Source organism: Rana temporaria, chromosome 9 (assembly GCF_905171775.1).
Source record: "Rana temporaria chromosome 9, aRanTem1.1, whole genome shotgun sequence".
In the NCBI taxonomy this organism is placed as follows: domain Eukaryota; kingdom Metazoa; phylum Chordata; class Amphibia; order Anura; family Ranidae; genus Rana; species Rana temporaria.
Genome location: NC_053497.1, coordinates 106,475,344 through 106,494,317, shown reverse-complemented (window position 1 = coordinate 106,494,317; position 18,974 = coordinate 106,475,344). Strand labels below are relative to the sequence as shown.

General features: G+C 42.5%; 1 protein-coding gene across 4 annotated transcripts in view; it reads right to left on the bottom strand.

Moving 5' to 3' along the window:
• The window catches only part of RXRA (retinoid X receptor alpha), a 268,926-nt gene that overhangs the window by 17,651 nt on the left and 232,301 nt on the right, over positions 1-18,974 (bottom strand). For 3 of the 4 annotated variants that reach the window (XM_040324086.1, XM_040324088.1, XM_040324090.1), the window contains 2 exons: positions 17,575-17,631; positions 259-428 (listed from right to left, as the gene is read on the bottom strand). In XM_040324086.1, coding sequence (XP_040180020.1) covers positions 259-428; positions 17,575-17,631 — 227 coding nt within the window. The remainder of the gene's footprint in view (positions 1-258; positions 429-17,574; positions 17,632-18,974) is intronic. The other variant, XM_040324087.1, reaches the window with a different exon arrangement.

The window sequence follows — 18,974 nt, the reverse complement described above, 5'->3', positions numbered from 1 at the left end:
ACTTACCTGACCCCTCGATCCCGCGCTCGGTCCCGAGATCCTCTTCGCCGCTCTGCCTGGCCGCTGATTGGCTAGAGCGGATGGATTGAGAGCAGCGCAGCCATTGGCTGGCGCTGCTGTCAATTACATCCAGTGTCGCGCCAAGGGGCGGGGCCGAGTGATACACTGAGCCTTTACTAACCCTTTAAGACTGCCCCATATTTTCCTGTAGTTGCTTTTAGGCCATTCACACATACAGTATCGGTCAAGAGTACTTACAGAATTGGGGGCGAGGCCCATGTTGGCTTCGATGTAAGTTTCGGTCTTTGGCTCCACAGCCAGTTCCGCCTCCAGAATCTTTTCTACCGGCATATCTTCATTAGCACTACTTGAACATTCCACGTCATTCTCATTTCTGTCTTTCCCCCGCTGACGCTCCTCCTGCACAGCTGTGATACAGAATAGGACAATCATTTGCATTGGTCACTATGATGCACTGATTCAAAACCATACAGGTCAAAGAGAAAAACAAACATACGCAGGAAACAAAATGTTCCAGCTCCATTCAACCCTTAGCATATTACCTATTCTTGAAAATAATTAAATGTATAAAATTAATGGAGTGTTGTGTATGGATTATTAAAAAGTATAAATAAAAAATGTCAGCTGACTGAATGAAATTGTGAACTGATCAAGAGACGATGGGCCCGTTCACACCAAAACGGCACGTAAACATGCTGCCCTTGCAGAACGTGCAAAGGTGCCAATTGATGGTTAATGGCGCCCCAAGCAAATCACACAAATGCACTGCGGTTTTGGCCACCAGACCGCTTGCTACAATAGTACTAGGCAGTTTGGATGCAACCCAATCTGAAAAAGTAGTGCTTGTGTGCGTGTTCCAGTGTGAACTGGCCCTGAAGCAGATGAAGTGCAATCTGAGCCCTCACCATGTACAGATGGCATTACAGACAATTCTTTACCTGGATACATCTCTAATAAACCTCATAAGTTTGTTTACATTTAAAACTGTATATCACACATTTACATATAGAGGATAAAATGTGTTCCACATCAACCATTGGATTTTGGTCATTATATAGGTGATTTGCCTATAAATGTGAAACAGGCTATGATAGCTGAATCAACTTCTGTCGGTCTGTAAAATGCATTTGTTTCTTTAGAACTCCAATTTGCAGTAATTCAAAAGAACCCATCAGAAATGTGGAGGCTTAAAGGGGGCTTCTGCGTAACCCTACATGTCTGCAAAAAAATACATTTCTGGTGTGTTACATTATACAGAAACAGCATCATTTCTAAAAAAATAAAATAAAAAATACCTTATATTGTTAAAAAGTAGTGACTTTGCCTTGGCATCAGTCTGCTGCAGGCATGAGGAAGCATTTCCTCAGTCTCAGGACTGGTAGAAGTGGTAGATCAGGGCTGCTCTGTGCAAAACCATTGCACAGAGCAGGTAAGTTTGACACGTTTATGTAAAAAAAAAAATATATATATTGGCCCGGATTCAGATAGCAGTTACGACAGCGTATCTCCGGATACGCCGTCGTAACTCTGAGTTGCGGGGTCGTACCTATGCGACCGATTCATAGAATCAGTTACGCATAGATTTCCCTAAGATCCGACCGGCGTAAGTCTCTTACACCGTCGTATCTTAGGCTGCATATTTACGCTGGCCGCAAGGTGGCGCTTCCGTAGATTAGATTTACGCTAGGAATATGCAAATTAGGTAGATACGCCGATTCAGAAACGTACGTCCGCCCGGCGAATTTTTTTATGTCGTTTACGTTAGGCTTTTTCCAGGGTAAAGTTACCCCTGCTATATGAGGGGTATCCTATGTTAAGTATGGACGTCGGGTCAGCGTCGTATTTTCCGTCGATTACGTCTTTAGCGTAAGTAGTTCACGAATAGGGCTGGGTGTAATTTACGTTCACGTCGAAAGCATTGGCTTTTTGCGGGTTAATTTGGAGCATGCGCACTGGGATTCTTTCACGAACGGCGCATGCGCCGTTTGTAAAAAAATTCAAATATGTGGGGTCACAATTAATTTAGATAAAACACGCCCACATCATCCACATTTGAATTCCTCGGGCTTACGCCGGACCACATACGTTACGCCGCCTTAACTTAGGGCGCAAGTTCTTTCTGAATACGGAACTTGCGCCCTAATTTACAGCAGTGTAACGTATCTGAGATACGTTACGCCCGACGATAGATACACTATTGTATGTGAATCCGGGCCATTATGTTTACAATCACTTTAAAGGCCACCTCCATCTAAACTGACTCTTTAGCTTTATGTAGTCACTGGCAAGCTAAATCACGTGCTGGAGAAAAAAGGTCTCTCAATGGGGTCTCAAAAGCTTTGATCACTAAATAAACATGGCAGTGAGGTATTAAAAAAAACCAAAAAAAAAAAACGGTATATTTCAGACGGTTGGTCTGCACAAAAGAAATCTCTATTTATTCCCACAGATTACTAATAGAGATACTGGGAGTTATAGTACTGCTCAGCCCCATCCTGCCCCTGACTGGGCTTAGCGAACCTCTGACCTGCACCTCGTTCTGAGGGAAGTGAGCGTGTTAAATCACATCTTACACTGTCCTCTCTACCATATGCTGAGAAAGTTGTTGATGGTGAATCGCACGCGAGCCAAAGGCTGTTCGTTTCTCGCAGTCATAGAAACCTTGAGAAAAAAAAAAACAGTTCTTGGCTGCCTTTCATGAGACAGTCAGCAAATTCAGCCTTTCAGATCAGTTCGAATATTGCCCCATTATCCCCCATTTGATTTTTGGGAATGGCTGGATCTCTAAACTAGCTTTTACCGTTTCCACTGCTGTGATACGGGGTATCAGGGATCACAGCCTTGTCAGATTGAAAAAACATTCTCATTCCAAACACTCCATCCTGCATGCTGTTACTATGCTACTGACCGACAACCTGCCCGGGACAAGGAAGAAGCTCCCACCGGGTCTCACTTTAAAAGATATGGATAACCCACCAGGAGAGGGTTTGTTCTCACTGAAAGTCTATTGACTAAGCTCTGTCCAAACACTTCAATAGTGAGAGGAACATTAACCACTTCAGCCCCAGGAAGATTTACCCACTTCCTGACCAGGCCATTTTTTGCGGTACGGCATTGCGTTACTTTAACTGACGATTGTGCAGTCGTGCAATGCTGTAGCCACCTTTGTGTTTTTGTTTTTTTTCGCTATAAACAAAAAAACACATTTTTTTACTTTCTGCTATAAAACATGCCCAATAATATTTTTTTAAGAAAATCGAAATTTCTTCATAAATTTAGACCAATATGTATTCTGCTACATATTTTTGGTAAAAAACAAAAACGCCCCAATAAGCATATATTGATTGGTTTGCACAAAATAGATTTATGGCAATTGTTATTATTTTTTACTAGTAATGTTGGTGATCAGTGATTTTTAGCGGGACTGCGAAATTGCGGTGGTCAGATCGGACACCTAGCTGACATTTTTGACACTTTTTTGTGAACCAGTGACATTATTACAGTGATCAGTGCTAAACCTGTCAATTAGCAACTCTCTGCTCAAGGAGCCCTGAGAGCCGAGTGATCAGTGACGTTTGATCACTCGGCTCTGTTAGAGCAGGTGGAGGACCGATGCTGCAGCCACCTGTAGTCTAAGGTCAAAGTGGAAATTCATATATTAATTTCCACATTGTAATTCAATTATTAGCCTACTCCGAATAATACGTTTGATCTTGAAATTTGTAAACTTATCTTGTGAAGATCTGCAGACATTTACTTCCTTGAATTCTGTGACACGTATTCATGGTTCCCTGTTGATAGGTACTGTTGTGTTACACAATTCACAGAGTCTGCCTTCTGAACTACAGAGGTGCTGAGAGGAGTTTCAGGAGGCGGAGTCAGTACTGGAATCACTTGTTGCAGGCAGAAAGTAACCATGGGGTATTGTAGTCCTTAGAAATTGAAAGTAAGCAGCAAATGAGAAGCTACAAAGCAAGCAGGGTGTCCAGAAAGTTGTGGAAGGAGATAGCATTTTTTTTTTGATGCAGAGGTACACTGGGGGTTTCTGTTTTTATGCTGTCTGTGTTTCGGGGGAAATGGAGGTGTAAGAGATTTCCTGTACTAGAAAAACCACAGCACTGGTCCATTCACACCAGCCACTGCATTACAATGCAGCGGCTGGTGAGCATTGTGGTGCAGGCAGTGCTGAGGTGCCTATCCTATTTCCCTGCACTGTTTACTTTATTTTTAAAATGTATTTTACTAACTTTATTAAAGTGTCGCACATAAAAGTTCTATTGCCTGACATGCGGTGACCAAGCTGCCCAACAGAGTCCCACCATACCTGGTGTGAATGGACCCTTAAAGTGGATGTAAATCCGATCCATGACATTTGACCTGGGCACATATATCTGTCGTGTTTACCCATCTCTCTCCAAAACCCCAAGTCCTGTGTCTTTCTGCTCCGTTGTTCCTCTGTTATCAGCATGATAACTTCTGACAAGCTCTTCGATACCGGAGATAAAAGCAGCTGAAAAGTTGTGTCAGGGAGGTGGCTATAAATAGATTAGCAGAGGGCTGATCTATTCACAGCACAGTTCTGCAAGTATCTCCATTCTTCTACTTATGTGGAGTGGGGGTGTGTGCCTTTCCTCCAAACAGCTCTCACATAGTGTATGTCAAGACTCCCCTCCCACTGCTGAAAGAGGAAGTAAAAATTCCAACATGATGTTCACTTTCTAAAGAATGTATATAAAGCTGCCTTGTATAGGGAGATGTGTTTAATCTCTGTGTATTATCTGAGGCTAATCACTTCACTGGGTATAGGAGAGGTTTTACATCCACCTTAAGTGTGAGGAAATCTCTACAAAGTGATGATAACATTTCCCCTTAGACAGCAGTGACTGAAACAAATGTTTACTCTCAATTTCTGTATTAGTGACAGCTGTAACATTTGGACTTCCTATGATGTTCTGTCTCTCCTGACAAGATGTCAAACCCTTCTAACTTGATCTACAAAAAAAAAAAAAAAAAGAATTTAGGGTTTTAGATACCAATAATTTATTTTTATTATTTCCATGTTAAAGTAAAAGTTTCCGATTATCTGAAGTGAAAAAAAGATCTCTTGATCCTGAGGGGGAAGAGATTTCCCTGCACACAGTTGACTTCCTGTCCTTCCCACCTGACAAAAGCATTCTCATGTCACTGGGAATAATTTTCAGAGCTGGAAACGTAAGAATCTTTGATCAGATTTTTTTTTAAGCTAGAACAGGCTACATTACACACATAGCAGGCAAAAAAATGATGTTCAACAAGCTATACATAGGTATGTTGTAAACATGACAATGTGGTGATCACACTGACATAATGCAGCCTCGCAGGGTTCACTACAAGTTGTAGTTGTACAGTTACAGCAGAACTTAGATAACTTCTGAGGATTTCCCTTGTCTAGTGAACCTGAGTACACTGTAAACTTTGTTCAACTTTTATCCTGGCCATACTGCCTCTGCGAGGATCCGGGTGCTGACTCTATGAAAGCTCTGTGTCGCTGGAGGCATGAGAGGAATGTGATGGGGCAAGGCCTTGGATGGCCGCCACTTAGTGCAGGACAAGCATATCCTGCTGAGGGACAGGGGAATGAGAAGGGAATTCCTTACAGATGCCTCCTCACAGGGGTCCTGGCAGGAATTAGGCTTTGTTAGGTTGTCACAGACACCGAATGTTACCCAACTAAACCTAGTCCGATGCTTTATGAGAAGGAACAGGCAACCGGAAATCGCTGGCATCTGCAGATTAATTTGTTCTGGTTTATAGATCTATTACTGCATCCAGACAGATTTGTAGTGCCTTCCTCTCACACTGGTATGGCTTCATTACAAAAAAAAAACTCCTGCAAGTCAGGACAAGACAATCAAGTCAAAAGGGATTTTGTTAATTTCTGTTCTACATACAATAAAAAAAAAAAAATAATACTTTTCATGGAAGACTGACTTTCCAGAAATGTAAAAATGTAAGGTAAACACAATTAAGCCTGCTCAGGTTTTGAGAGTTCATAATAATGCATTTTACGGTGTCTTACATTGTGTCTAAAGCCTGGTACACACCATCAGTTTTTGGTCGTTCAACCCAGCGCGCTGAACGGAAAAAAAAAACTGAAGAGCTTGGGAGGAGATCCAATGTTAGTACAGCGATCTCCCCCGCTGAGCAATTGTATTATAACAGACGGCCCCCTACCAGAACACACCGGTCAGGGCTCTCAGCCATTGGCTGACAGTGCTGATCAGATGCTGATCGGCAGACCTTTTTTGGCCATGCCCTATGACAAAAGCCAGGCAATAAAAAAAAAAATCTATTTAAGTAATCAATAAAAAAAAAAGTGAAATTATATAAGAAAACAAAGTCTAGTAGCACCAAAAACGATTATTAACACTAGCTTCAGACCTTTGCATGTCAGGAACAAGCACAGGAGCAAGCACAAAAACTCATGCTTTCCTGACACGCAGAGAAACGCACTACTATTTAGCAGATGCATTACGGTGCCATTGACAATGGCACCCCCATGTAGATGCAAAACGCGCATGCCAAACCATGCAATTCCGTACAGTGCCGTTTTGGAAAAGAGTCAGGGACTTCTTTTCCTTATTTCCTGTGTGTAGAACAGCCAATTGAAATGCACAGAAAGGCATCCATGCTCGACCGCACCTGTAAGTGTGAACTTAGTGTGCTAAAATGTTTGTACAACCCTTCTAGGACAAAAAGAGAAGCTCTCACTGCTGATTTTTAGTTGAAGGTGCTGGTTTCACACTGGCGGCGAGTTTAGAAAACAACTGGAAGCCACAGTCACACCTATCATTCTAAACACAGACAGGATCTCTCACAAAGAAATGTCAATAACTTAATTCCAACTGTTCTGGAAAAAATATTTTACGCTGAGCACAGGTCATATCTGATGACTGCAGAACACAAAGAGAAGAACTGATTTGCAAAGAGGGAAACATTCAGTCTATTCCCAGCTGATTAGCAGAGGGTGGGTGGCCATAAGTATGGCTCATTGTTTCATAGCCAGTATACTTTTCCAGGAAAAGACCCAGGTACATTGAGAGGCAATAGGCTGATGGTAGCATGGCAACTTAATGTAGAATGCCTTTGCACATGGGTACCCATTGAATACTACATTTAGATCAACATTTATTTATTTCAGCTGAATTTTGGTTCTATTTAATGCTGATGGGACCATATTTTAATCAGATGCTTACATGCATGACTTTACACTGGTGACACAGAATGACTGCAGATTGTAAAGTAAGGTGTCAGCATTTTATTCAATATCGTCTGCAGTTCTCACACCCGCCCACACCAACCCTGGAGATTGCGGTCAGTGTGCCACCACCAAAGAAAACCAACAGCCTCACGACAGCAATAACCACTTCCCGTTTCAATTCTGCACTTCCTTTCTCTCTTCATGCGTCACGGGGACAGTCCCTGCTAGTGAACTGACAATGAAATTGACAGTGACTTCAGAGGGCCTTGTGATGCTTCACTCCTGTCATATGACTACTCACTGACTAGGACGCAGTCATTACTGTAAGACATAGGACCGCTTAAAGCCTGCTCTGGATCAAAACACATCAGCCAAAAAAAGATCCTAAAATTCAAGAACACAACATTTCTGCAAAAAAAAAAACAGTATTTTTAACTACTACTATAATTATACACCAACAGGTGAAAAAAGATATAATTATATCATTTTTCACAATAGCACTCAAAGATTTAAATGAATATATATAATAGTGTCCATAAAACATATATTAATGTACATAAATTGAAATGAAAAAAGTGTGCGAATATCTAGCAATTCCCCACAGAACATGAACGGCAGTCCTCTTGAATGTAAAAAGTTGAGTGCAATAAAATGATGTTAAAACACCAATGCCTCCACCACAGTGATAAGTGTTACTTCCACCCACTTAGGAAACAAGCTCACCAGATGTTGTTGCCATTCACTCATGTTTGGCAAAATACACTTGGGAGTTAAATTGAAGAGCCGATAATAGATGCCACACTCCATCCAAATGCTTGACTTCACACAGATACTACCTGTGATACCAAACAGCAGTGGCGTAGCGTGGGGGGTGCGAGGGGGGCCTTTGCCCCCCGGGCGCAACATTTGGGGGCACAATCCCGCGTTAGTATGTGTCACCCTCGCTCCATACTTCAAAATTCTATTTTCTGTGACCCCCGCGCTCCGGCCGCCATGTTAAGACTCATGCCGGGCCCCTGGCGCCCTGTGATATGGGTGAAAGGGGTCATGTGCGGCAGGTGGGGCTGGCCTGTCCTCAATCGCGTGGCGGAGCTGGGCTGGCCTTTGTGTGGCTGCTATCTTCTCCTCCTCCTCCTCCTAATCTCCGGCCTGGGTCACCGATCATGTCCCCATGGGGCAGGCAATCTGTGGCCGCCGTTTTCTCCTCCCTCCTCCTAATCTCCGGCCTGGGTCACCGATCATGTCCCCATGGGGCAGGCAATCTGTGGCCGCCGTTTTATTCTCCTCTCCTCCTAATCTCCGGCCTGGGTCACCGATCATGTCCCCATTGGCAGGCAGTCTTTGGCCGCCCTCTTCTCCTCCTCCTCTCCAGGACGGGTCACCGATCATTTCCCCGTCAACCGTCAGCCTGGCAGTGCGACAGGTGGCGGCGCAGAGGCAGAGCAGATAAGGTACTTATGACTATTATTTATAATTTTTTTGTGTTTTAAGCGCAGTGCACATGGATTTATTTATTTGTATTTTGAACACTACTATAATTCTGATGCCTTTATCTTTAACTTCCCACAATCCCTTGCATCACCAAAAGTAGGCTGAGAGTTTGCCACTGCATAGTGCTATAACGTAACATGTTTCAGGCACTGAGGGCTGGATCAAGAGAAAAGTAGTTAATAGGAGAAAGAGTAAATGGAGGCTCTCAGCAAGGTGGGTTTACTCATTCACAGTAAAGTTAGCAAGCGACACTGCAATTTGCAGTAGTAAATAGTGATGTCACCCTCTAGCTAGACAGTGCAGTAGGGCTACATAAATCCCAAAACTTGAATATTAAACAAAAAAAAATGTAGCAGATAAAACAGTTTGCATATATAGAGGTCTGTCTTTACCTCTGATCCATTAGTGAAAAACAAATTATTGGTAGGGCGCTGGACCCAGATGTGAATGGGAATGGATTTCAAGCCTTGGAGGCTCCCTTTGGAAATCCCTAGAGCTGCCTGAAAGTCTGTATAAAAAGATGAGATCACCACAACTCAAGATTAGGTCCAATAAACATTTATTATTCATAACAAAGGGTAATAAACTGTCCATCAATGTCCAACGTGTTTCGGAATCATCAGGGTTAGGAGACTAAAAAATATAGAATATATAAAAAATATAATGGTCAACGCTAGCACCAGTGTACATAAAAAGCTGCTAGCAACAGAAATAGATATACAAGTAACTTCTGAGTGATAATATAATAATTGCAGAGCTTCAATCATAAATTATAATACAACGTTCAGTGTCACTGTACATTACATGCATAGATCTTTAATAACAGAAAGTCCATAAAAACCTTATGATAATCCTAAAGATAATCCATATGCAGCACCATACCATCAAAAATGTCACCATGTGAACTCCCATTCACCAGTATTATAGAATGCACATTCACCACAGTTATATGCTGTCAGATTCCAAGCAGCTCACAGACATCCACAGTGGGACTTGGTGCGGCAGCATGACATTAATAACTCAGACCAACGCGTTTCACGCAAATGTGCGTCCTCGGGGGATTTTAGCGTTTACCATTGCGTCCATCTTTATGTAGCCTATATTGCAACTGGTGTCACAAGTTACTTCTGGTTTGGGCACCATCTTCCTGAAGTACAAAATACATAAATGCTGTGGCAGTGTTAGATGTAGGTTTGTTTTAATCTGGTTCTGGGTTGCTTTTCATTCATCTGATGTACGATAAATGGATACTAAAACATCATGGTGTCTGGTGTTGATTTGTGAGCATGCATACAGAGAACTACTACCCCCATTAAAGGAGAAGTGTGTCGGTGATTGCTCCTGTGTAGACGGTGACTGATGCCAGCACAAATCTATGGCAGATGCTTGTGAGCTGTTGGTAATCTGGCAGAATATATCTGTGGTGAATGCGCATTCCATAAGTCTGGTGAATGGGAGTTCAGGTGGTGACATTTGCTATAGTATGACAATGCATATGTATTTTCTGCACTTTCTGATTATCACAAGATTTTTATGGACTTTCAGTTAATAAAGATCTAGGCATGTAATGTTGTATAGCGACACTGCACTTTATATTATAATTTATGATTAAAGAGCTATTATTTTTATATAAAAAAAATACCACACTGTAAATAAAAAAAGACATCTAAAGTCCACTGTATTAGGTAATTGCATTTCTAGTTTTAGATGCATTGTATTTATAGTAGGTTATGATCTCCAAGCCCTGATAAAGGGGGATTTGAGAGCCCCCAAAACACGTTGGCGATAATTTCCTTTTGTTACAAATAATAAATGTTCACTGGACATAATCTGGAATTGTGGTGCTCTCATACCTCTAATAAAGTAAGATAGAGCTGCAAAATGCATGTAAATTGTAAAAGGAGCCAAGCTTAGCCAAGTGATTATACACAGGGTCCTTATTTGTTTTGTGTTCTTTCACATGTGTTTGCAGTGTGGGAGTCACACACTCTGAAGGGCAGGAAGCCTTATGACTTGTCTGTGCTGTGGGGGGGGGGGGGGGGGTCACACAGTGATGGGATGGCCATCTACAGTCTGTAAGCAGGTTAGAACAAAGTCAAATCCACCCAAACAACCGCCTGTCTAGGGGGAACAGGACCAACTCCTGGAGAAGATATTTGTATGTATCTACATCACTGTATGATAAGTAACTTATAACCCTAGAGCAGAAACAAAGTTTTACTAAAACTGGAGCACTAAAGCCAGTTAAACACTACAGTTCAGAGCTGCTGTACTAACCATGCAAGGTTAGTCCAGCAATCTCCCCGCTGAGCTGTTGTGTTCTTTTAGCTAAAATGTAATAATTTGACCTGTAACAACACTTTAAAACTTTGTTTCCCTGCAAAGGTAAAGCATAATGGGCTACTAGTAGCCCATTATGTGTCGCTTACCTGAAACCGAAGCCTGCGATTTCCCCGATTTCCTCGCCCTCACGAAGCGTCCATATTTCAACCTCTTCCTTCCGGGTATTGTGGCTCCGGCACTGAGATTGGCTGAAGCCGCAATGACTTCACTCCAGCCGGCAGTCACGGCACGATCTCTTTTAGAAATGGCACGATCACCGTTTCTAAAGGTTTCTACAGTGAGCCTGTGCTGTCTGGCGCCCGTCTCTTTTGCAAATATCTCTCAAACCGCAGAGATATTTCAAGCGCCTACAGGCAAGCCTTAATCTACGCTTACCTGTAGGTAAAAGTGGTTGTAAAGGGTTTACAACCACTTTAAGGGTTCCTGCACACAGGACGTTTTTAAAGCGGCTGTTAGGGGCGTTTTTTACCTGCTTCCAAATGCCCCTCCAGGTTAGCCTATGTGTCCATACACAGAAACTGTCAGAGGAATTTGGAGGCATAAGCGTTTAGGAACAGTAGAGGATAAAAACGACAGCCTTTGCTTCCAGGAGCAGTAAAAACTAGCTGTAAAAACACCTGACACTGCTAAAAGCTGCTAAAAGCTGTTAAGCCACGTCAATCGTTTGTTTTTGACAGGTCAAAATCAATGGTTCCTTATGAGAGCCCATTTATTTGAATAGAAGTCGCACCAGAAGTCAGATCATAATGATCTAACTTGCGGTGCAAATTGTGTGCCGAGTATCTTGAAGACATAAAAATGGCCATACCAGACTCTTATGCGAGCACACAGCCCAGCAGGTCAGGAAAGGAGGGGAGCGAGCCCCCACGGACCATACCAGGCCACATGCCCTCAACATGGGGGGGTGGGTACTTTGGGACAGGGGGGCCTCTTCCCAACAAACCTGGCCGTTGGTTGGCAGGGTCTGCAGGTGGGGGCTTATTGAATTCTGGAAGCCTCCTTTAACAAAAAGTGTCAAAAATAAACATAGTACACAGGTTTTTAAAGTATTGTATTAAGGCAGCTCCGGCGTCTCTGCTGATTTCTTCTCCCTCCTCTAGCGATGTCTTCTCCCTCTGCAGTTCTTCTCTCTGTGATTTCTTCTCTTCTACCAGGTCTTCTCTCTGCGCTGTCTTCTCGCTCTTTTGCCAAGTCTTCTCTGCTGTCTTCTCCCTCTGTTCTTCCTCCGATGTTGACTAGATGCGATCTCCCGGTGTAGAGCTGGGTCAGCAGTGTGCAGTTACTTATATTGGCAGAAGAACAGGCAGAGGGAGAGAAGACATCACCGGAGGAGGGAGAAGAAATTGGAAGAGATGCCGGAGCTGCCTTAATAAAATACTTTAAAAACGTGTGTAATGTGTTTATTTTTGACACTTTTTTTATTTTTTTTAAGGTGAATGGGTAGGGGTACCCCCTACTCATTCACACAGAGTAGGGGGCTGGATCTGGGGGCCCCCTTGTTAAATGTCGCAAAACCGCGCAATTGTCAATTAAAGCGATGCAGTGCCATATCGCAAAAAATGGCCTGGTCATTGAGCAGCCACATCTTCCGGGGCTGAAGTGGTTAAATTAATCAGTTTAGGTGGTAAATGTGCAGGCGGGGGTATATTTAAAGTCCCAATACCCATTTTCCCTCTTTGCTACTTTGTCGGGATGATACTCCTCTGCTTACATATTTCAATTAATTACACTCAGTCCCACAAACACAAACGCTTGGCATGTACATTTATATAGTACAGTACCCATATATTTCATATTTAGTGCCGTTTGAAACACCAAATCATTCACATTAGTCTCTGCACCAGATGAGCTTACACTCTAATGTCCACACCACAGCCATACACTAATATTATTATATATTTATATAGCTCCAACATATTCTGAAGTGCTGTACACAGAACACGAAACCAGTAACATTTGTCTGCACTAGTGGAGCTTACACTCTAATCTCCCCACCAGAGTTACACATCATTATTTATTACTATACATTTATATAGGGCTGACATGTTCTGCAATGATGTACAAAGAACACTGAGCAGTCTTTGCACCAGAGGAGTTTGCACTCTAATGACCCCACCACAGGTCACATACTATTATTATACATGTATACAGCTCTGACGTTTTCTGTACAAAGTACACTGGGCCATTTACATCAGTCTTTGCACCAGGAGCTTACACTCTAATGTCCCATCACAGTCACACATTATTATTATTATTATACATTTATATAGCTGTGATATATTCTGTAATGCTGTACAGAGAACACTTTATTATTGACATCCTTCTCTGCCCCAATGAAGCTTACACTCTAATGTCCCCTCTACAGTCACTCACTATTATTATACATTTATTTATATAGCTCTACCATATTCTGCACAGAGAACACCAACTATTTACATCAGGAGATTGTTTTCCCATAAATATTGATCTGAAAGCAGACTTGTATATAGAGTTACTGGGGAGAGAACACAACAAACACCCCTGAAATCTGATGTTGTACAGCGTAATGCCCAGCGATGCAGCACTGTGAACTACAGACACCTATGTCATGTCAGCCTTTACCATAAGATTTGTATGTTTTCAGTGTGATGAAGTAAAAGCACAAAAGTGTCTCTGTGGCCATAATAAAATGCCTTTGTCACAGCAGAAAGATCACGTTACAGCGATTACAGAGACCGCCACTGGTGATCCGGCACCAGATATCAGACCTGCGTGAGGTCGGCATTTCAAAACTTTTATCCTGGTGACCCGCCAGTGAAATATCATTGTGATATTAAAGGCCACTAAAAAAAGGCAGCTATGCTGCTTAAAGGATCACTCTTCCGCTATAGAAAGAAAAGAGCAACAATTGCATGCCAAAGTGAAAATAAGTAAATACAACCAACATGGGGAACCAATACATTACATATCATGATACATACATGCTTTTGTTTTGTTGAATTTACAAGATTGGATAATTATCTTTTTTAAAGGAGTTGTGGATCCCATAGCCAAGCACCCTGACAAACTATGTTCAGAACCTGCCCTCTACAACACAATGCTGAATTAGGCTGGGTTCACACTACTACACTACTTTCATCCTACTTTGCTCTGCTACATTGGTCCTACATTTATCCTACATTGGTCGTACATCCATCCTACTTTCATGAACAGGATACTACTTTGGTCCGACTTCAATGATATTCAATGGGCCTGAAGTAGGATCAATGTAGGACCAAAAGTAGTACAGGGAGCATTTTCAAAGTCGGACCGACTTGTGTAGGACGCTACAAGACGCTCTCATAGGGAAACATTGAACACAGAGCAAAGTAGGATGAAAGTAGTGTAGTAGTGTGAACCCAGCCTTACAGGCTAGCTCACAGCAGGGGAAACATATACAGCAGAAGAGGCAATTTCCTGGTCCAGTCCTACTCAACTGTGATATACTGAGAAGGCGGAAAAACACATGTACTTGTACACAGAGGCTGTCAAGGGGCAGTAAAAGCAGGCAACTGAACTGTACTGTCCCCCAACTTCCCACCTAAATAAGGACATTTAGCAGCTCAGGTCTGTACAAGTTTAGCGATAAAAATGTAACCCCCCCCCCCCCCACACACACACACATTTGGTGGGCAGTGTTGCTGCCAAACACAAAGGGGTTGAATTAACAAAACTGGAGAGTACAAAACCCGGTGCAGCTGTGCATGATAGCCAATCAGCTTCTAACTTCAACCTGAAGCCCTGGTTCACACTGGTGCGTTTTGACATGTGATTTGGCATGTCAAATCGCATGTCAAAACGGCGGAATTTGCCGCAAATTGCCGGCAATGGCACTGTGCTAATTGGTGCGATGCCGCATCTGCGGCGCTGCACAGATTTCAAAAAGTAGTTTCTGTACTACTACTTTTTGCGATTTCGGCCCACGATTTACATTGACATCTGTGCAGAAACCTATAATCGCGGCCAAAATCGGGACTGCCAGCGGGAGTGAAATCGTGCGAGTTCAGCTGAACTTGCACGGTTTCACTCCCGCAGCCCAGTGTGAACCTGGGCGGAAGCCGATTGGCTACCATGCACAGCTGCACCAGATTTGGAACTCTCCAGTTTTAGTAAATCAACCCCAAACTATTCAAGAGTATGGGGCCACACCTCATCTGCAACCACATGTAATGCATGCAGTTGCAACAAGGTGGTTCAGCCTTTTGAGGGTTAAAACAGGTGGTGAAGAGTCAACATATTGCCTCCCAGACCCCTGTCAATCGCCCTCTGAAAAGCATGGATTGCTTTTCAGAGGGATGGCAAGGGCTGAACAAGACACCATAAAAGTGAGTTTATTTTAGCTGGATGCTATGGTATGACCTATCCCAGCCCTTTTAGCCCACATTTGGTTGGGACAGGGTGGTTCAAATGCTGTGAACAATGGTTAGGTCTGCAGGGCACAATGACTGATGCACATGATTGTACTGATCAGTTAGGCAGCTAGGGACTGGAGGGCAATTGGCAGGTGTTGAAAATGTAAGCAATTTGTTGCCCAGGGATATCTGTAGTATAATCGTTTAATGGCTAAGCCCACCTTTCTGACTACGTTTCATGTTACCCCATATCTATGGTCACAGTGCACAGCCCCCATGCTCAAACTACTACTCTTCCGCCTACATGAATTTCGGCATTCACCTTCCCACAGCATTTCGGATTTTTCTTCTAAATCAGGGCAGCTGTGCATTGCTCAGATCATTACAGCCATATCATCTATTACCCGATACATTCACATGAATTTGTGAATGGAAAACTACAAGTCCCATCTTTCACCACGGCTAAGGGACTCAAATATTTCAATGAAACACCAATGCAGTGACATCACTGAATTTGTAAGTTCACTGTTTACTTCCTCCAGCTCCAACACTGAAGGTCTGTACCTCAGTAGGGGCCTGGGGCTGGAGTAATAGTCTGCAGAACCCTGTGCATTGCACCCACGATCCACTGATTGGTTGTAATGCTTTGCAGAATACAGAAATCTAAGGAATGCACATTTATTTCTTTGTTCGATATGGGTGTATTGATACATTTTTACCAAAAATGGAATACGCCTTTAATAACATTACTTACCCTGTATAGCCAGCAGAAAGAGACCACACACATACACACACACACACACTGAGGCTAAAATTCATTTTTTTCATACCATACAGAATGAACATAAAAATCACTTTTTACTTTTTTTTGGCATTTATATATTTAAAAGGTTCAACATCGAGCAACAGGAAGAAAGTGCAAAGATTGCCTAAAAAAGTGCTAAAAAGGAACACAAGTCTTTTAAGGTTTTTGTTGGATATACATGTGAAGGAGGTAAACTAAGTGTATCTATACCCAATTTTTTTTGTTCTAGTTTTGTATAAAGTTGAAAGGGTTAGAACCTCTGTCAGGTTTAAGGCTCGGTTCACACTGCTGCAACCAAAGTCCTGCGACTTCCAGTGTGACTTTGCATTGCGACTTTCTTGCAACATCAATGTGACTTTCCTGCCATTTTGATGTTTTGCTACTCTGGCAAATTATAACAATACAGAGTGTGACACCTAATATTTAACTTACAAAACCCTGTGAAGTCACAGCCAAAGTATCAAAGATAAGTCAAACTACTTCCTCGCAACTTTTGTGATTTTCAAATTGCAGTCTACGTCACTCATGTCGCAAGGAAGACACAGAAACGTAGTGCAGAAACTATTTAGACTGCACCTATTGAAATAATTGTGTTTTGACTTGTCATGCAACTTTTTGTGTCGCATGTTGAAGAAAGCCGCAAAAGTAGTGGCAGCAGTGTGCCTACCTTCTCAACAGATGAGTAGCGAAGGAAATTCCCCAACTGGAACACACACAGAGAACACAAGTAAGAGGAAATCTCTGTAATAGAGCTCCAAAGTAAAACCCCTGTCAGTAAAACCTGACAGGGGTTTTATGGCTATCCTGCACATTCTATCAAAATAAAAAATAAAATAAAACGTTTTGGCTATAGATACACTTTAATGAACACATTCTTCAGTGTGTGAATATTTTTCTGTACATTATTTATGTAGTTGTGAGTTATATGTGAACACAGGGCAGCCACATTGCTCATAACATAGGCAAACTCCTGCATGGCAGTGTCGCACAATAGTTGAGCCTTGCTGATCCATGCAAGTCTGGTGGGGTCTATCTGTCTAACTGACTGGGAACTTTTTCTAATAATGCACTGTAAGAAATGAATGCAGAAATCAAACTGCTTTGCCTGAGCTGCCCATCTAACAACATGAAACACTGGGGGGGGGGGGGGGGGGGGGGGGGGGGGAATCCTCGGTAACATAAAAATTCTGCAGGCAGTGATGCTTTTATTGTTTACTGACTCTAGAAGGGACTGGATACATGAAAAGTTGAGAACCCCTAGTCTGACCATGTTAGTGTCATTAACAGTAAACGTCTGGAAATACCTTTATCCGCCGGATACGGGCGATCTCTTGTAGTCGGGGATGGATGATGCTCCATCCCTGCAACACAGCAAAATTTACAGCGATTATTGCATTTCCATCGTCGCGGAATAAAAAGGTCAACATTTTTGATTTTACACAATCTGCTCATGTGGTCAGTGACTGCTCTGTGACATCAACACGAAAAGACATTCAAAGAGTGATATTGTGGAAAGGGAAAAACAGCCAATTTTTGGAGGAAACAACTGCTGTGGCACAGACTGATCGGTATTCATTGAACTCTGGAAGTCTACAATACAAAGGTGACTTATTTCTATGGATATGCTGCCATAAAACGGGAAATAAAAACATAAAATACACAAATATGGAAGACTGGCGGCAGAGAAAGACTAAGCTATCCATGAAAGAAGAACTCCAGCTTTTCCTCCCCAAAATAACAGATGCATTGTGCATGTAAATGAATCACAACCCCACTGTCATTCTATCTTTACTGTTCTATCATGTTTTTGGTTAGTATCAGGCGGACCAACAATGTCTTCTGATAATATCGTGTACACGTTTGTCGGTGTTGTGTCAAAACAGCAACTCATCTAAATCTCCAATTATAGATGCCTTACAGTAACCAGAAGTGACGTGATTGGAGATCTTGATGAATTGGCTATTTTGACAGAACACTGGCTATGGGAGTCACTTTGGAGCAGCTGTGGGAGTTGATGTGGGCGGGTCTAAGGATTACTGTGCGTATTTCTGGGCGTCATGTGGGTGGCGATTGGGGGAAGAATGGAATTGTGGTATCCCTGCCCACACTCCATTCCTCTGTGCAGTAAGGAGGGAAGAAGAAGGAAGTGGAACTTTAGACAGAAAGTTAGTGTGTTTAAAAGGCAATTTTTAAAAAATAAAAATAAACATGTCATAAATGCAGAGAGCAGCCCTGACCATGCTTTTCTCCCACCACTGCTTGCTAAGAAGGCACTCATGCATGTATGCTCATGCAATCCGCACAGAAAAAACCCATGGCAACACCCACCAAACACGTGTCGCTCTCATGGTGCCACATAGGTCTGCGTCTTTATAAATGCATGAAAACCCAAACAGAAAACACACGATTTGCCGTGCCTTTCTAAAATGTGTGGCATAGCACATCACACATGCATAAGTGTGCACAAATGCATGATTTGCCACGTGTTTCAAAAATGCATATCAATGCGCATCACATTTGCGTTACCATTCGTTCGCATCTGCCTGTTTGCAAAAGCACGACAACCTGCCATAAAAAAATGCATTTGCCATGCGTTTTGAAAATGATGCTCTTTTTCAAAACACATGGCAACGTGTGCATGTTTTTGTGTGGGTTGCCTTGGATGTGTTGCGATGTGTTTTTGAAACAAAAACACACGGCAACG